This window comes from Sinocyclocheilus grahami, unplaced genomic scaffold, assembly GCF_001515645.1.
Source record: "Sinocyclocheilus grahami isolate Dianchi unplaced genomic scaffold, SAMN03320097.WGS_v1.1 scaffold510.1, whole genome shotgun sequence".
Lineage (NCBI taxonomy): Eukaryota > Metazoa > Chordata > Actinopteri > Cypriniformes > Cyprinidae > Sinocyclocheilus > Sinocyclocheilus grahami.
In genome coordinates, this window is record NW_015505689.1 from 3,510 (window position 1) to 6,396 (window position 2,887).

The window sequence follows — 2,887 nt, forward strand, 5'->3', positions numbered from 1 at the left end:
ATGTATTTTTGGCTATTGCTACAGATATACCCCAGCGACTTAACATATATCACACATATATCGTTTGCACTTTCATTGCATGGAAAAGAGCAGCGTGAACATTCTGCTAAACATTTCCATTTGTGTTCCACAGAAAATAGAAAGTTGTTCAGCTGCTGGTTGCACTAGTCTTAACAGTTAGTCATCTAACTTTTTTCTTCAAGAACGGTCCTAACTTTTTAAGGGCAGATTGGACTCAATTGAATCCGAAACAAGACTGATTATCACTCGTGTTAACTGGTTCTTAAGACCAGAGTCTGCCAGGTTAGGAATGACATGATGGTGCATAAATGATGAGAGGAGTTTTGGTGACTGCAGGTGGTTGACACGACGGGATCTGCTTCTGTGTGCTGTTGTATGAGCAGGACGATGTGAGAGTCACTCCTGATCTCAGCAGGTTTGTGTGACGCAGATGCAGTCTCTCAGAACGAGCGCAGGATCTGCGGGCGAAACCAGGTGAAACACAAAGCAGCGTTTCCTGTTTCTTTTCACTAAAATTCTGCCGTTCAGTTTACACGGAACGACTCCAAGGAAAACTCGATGTTTAGAAAATGATTAGTTTCAGGTGAGACCATTTATAACATTCTTCACCCTGAATATTATCCTATCATTTCTATGTTTAAGATGTTTGGCAGCAGGGACATTAAGCTAACATGAGACAGAAACACACAAGCAGAAGTGAAACGTTCTTTTGAGCAGCTTGGACTTTTCACGGTTATTGTCATTTTGTTTATGATATTTTTATATAACATTTCATGTCATGTGTTTGATTTTTGCATTGAAATGTATGTTGAAAATGATGTCTTTGTTGAATGTAAGAGAAGCCAGTAGTTCTCAGCGATTGCAAATAATATATTAAAGCATCTTTGTGCTCAGACTGACTGTTTCTGTTTCTGTTAGTATGGGTCAGATTGCTGTTCTAAAAGCCTTTTTTTTGATGGACTCTCAACAGCATTGTTTCTCAGTGCCACTAAAGTGAAGGAGAATGACAACAGATCGATGTCTCCTTTAGGTATTACAGAGTGTTATAGTAGAACAGTACATGCTGTGTGTCAGGGACTGTATGGGGTATGGCAAGAAATGTGTTTAATAATAAATTCCGCAAATAAGGTCATTGTTGCAAAACAGAAATATAAATTGCAGCAACCAAAATAAATCTGGTAAAAAAATTATTTTGGGGACGGAATCATGACGATATTATTGCACTGCAGAGATGAATGTTGAATTATTACTTTTTTTAGAAGAACCCCAGAGATGGCTTTGTAATGTATTCCCAACTGTGTTTTTCCCAGCTGTTTCTGAGATTTGCTTGAAATACATCTGGACGGTGGACCAGTAGAAGCTTCCTTCTGGTTGTGAACTGAACAAGTCTGGTTGAAAATGTCCTTTCACAGGTTTAATATGGGTAATTGGTGACTATAAATGAATGAGTTTTAAATTAAATAAAATTGCAGTTTCATGGAACTGTTTGATCCTCATGCTTAGATCCTATCGTCCACTATAGCTTAGGATAAAAGTGCTGATTTGTAATGGAAAAATACACACATAATCATAGATGATCAAGCATAAGTGTAAAATGACAAAGAACAGCTAATGCATTAAAATGCATGAACTGAAGTGGCTAAATATATGACTGGAACACAGGAGTGAGTCCCAGAGGAGCATCGCGCGCGCACAGGTGAGACCCGGCACAGTGACGTCACGGGCGTCGCGCAGGTGAGCGCGTGTTGCCGGGCGTTGACTGTTGTTAAGAGACCCGTTATTCATATTCTCACACAATCCCGCATTTAAATGAAAACTACGGCTGCCGTGGACTGTCCTCAGAGCAGCCGATTATTGATCCGCTGCGAACTTTGGACCGACAAACACTGCGACTCCCGCAGAACATGAGAAGAGCCGAGCTTGTGTGAGTCCTGCTAAGAACCACCAGAACCGGGACCGAGAGTCTGTTCGCGGAGCCGAGGATGAGCGCGAGATAACGGTCCGGTTCGTGATGGAGCTCGGGAACCAGTTCAGATCGGATCCGAATCGAGAGCGAGCCAGCGACACTGTGAGAGAGAGAGAGAGCAGGTTAATCAAACATTACCTGAGAGAGATCTCTGGAGCGTTTCTCTCAGTATTCCCGTGTTTTGTGTTTATCCACAGATTCCTCGCGCCGATCCGGATCAGACCCAAAAAAGGAGGAGGAGCTTCCCGAAATGGCTGATTGGCCTCATCTTCACCATCATCATCCTCGTCTTGGCAGGATCTTCATCTCTTATCTGGTACTTTCTGGGTGAGGAAAGAGTCACACATGCGTTCAGCACATTCAAGTGTCAATGTAGCGAAACTAAAACTAGTTAGTAGTGGATTATAGAAGATGACACAGAATCAGTTTACTGTTAAAGTGAAACATATTGACAGAGGAGTTTAGTTCAGGATAACAATGCATCTGTTATATGTGTGTGTGTGTACATACTGTACACACACACACACACATATATATATATACACACACACACACGTCTGGTCAGCTATCCTTGTGGGGACTCTCTATAGGTGTAATGGTTTTTATACTGTACAGACCGTATATTCTATTGCCCTACACCAACCCTACCCCTAAACCTACCCCTCACAGGAAACTTTCTGCATTTTTAGATTTTCAAATAACTTCATTCTGTGTGATTTATAAGCTTGTTTACCCGTGGGGACCTCAATTTGGGTCCCCACCATGACACGAGTCCCCATGAGTCTGTGTGTAGTCAGGTTTAAGTCCCCACCAGAATAGAAAAACAGGTACACATATATACACGCACACACATAATTACATACACACACACACACACACACACACACACACACATATATA

At 41.7% G+C, this 2,887-nt stretch overlaps 1 protein-coding gene across 1 annotated transcript in view; it reads left to right on the forward strand.

Annotated features, from left to right (window-relative positions):
* Positions 1-1,862: 1,862 nt before the first annotated feature.
* LOC107554700 (transmembrane serine protease 6) overlaps positions 1,863-2,887 on the forward strand; it is a 13,041-nt gene continuing 12,016 nt past the window's right edge. Inside the window, exons 1-2 of the mRNA XM_016237285.1 lie at positions 1,863-2,089; positions 2,185-2,314. Of these exons, the coding sequence (XP_016092771.1) occupies positions 2,033-2,089; positions 2,185-2,314 (187 nt within the window). The 5' untranslated portion in view covers positions 1,863-2,032. The remainder of the gene's footprint in view (positions 2,090-2,184; positions 2,315-2,887) is intronic.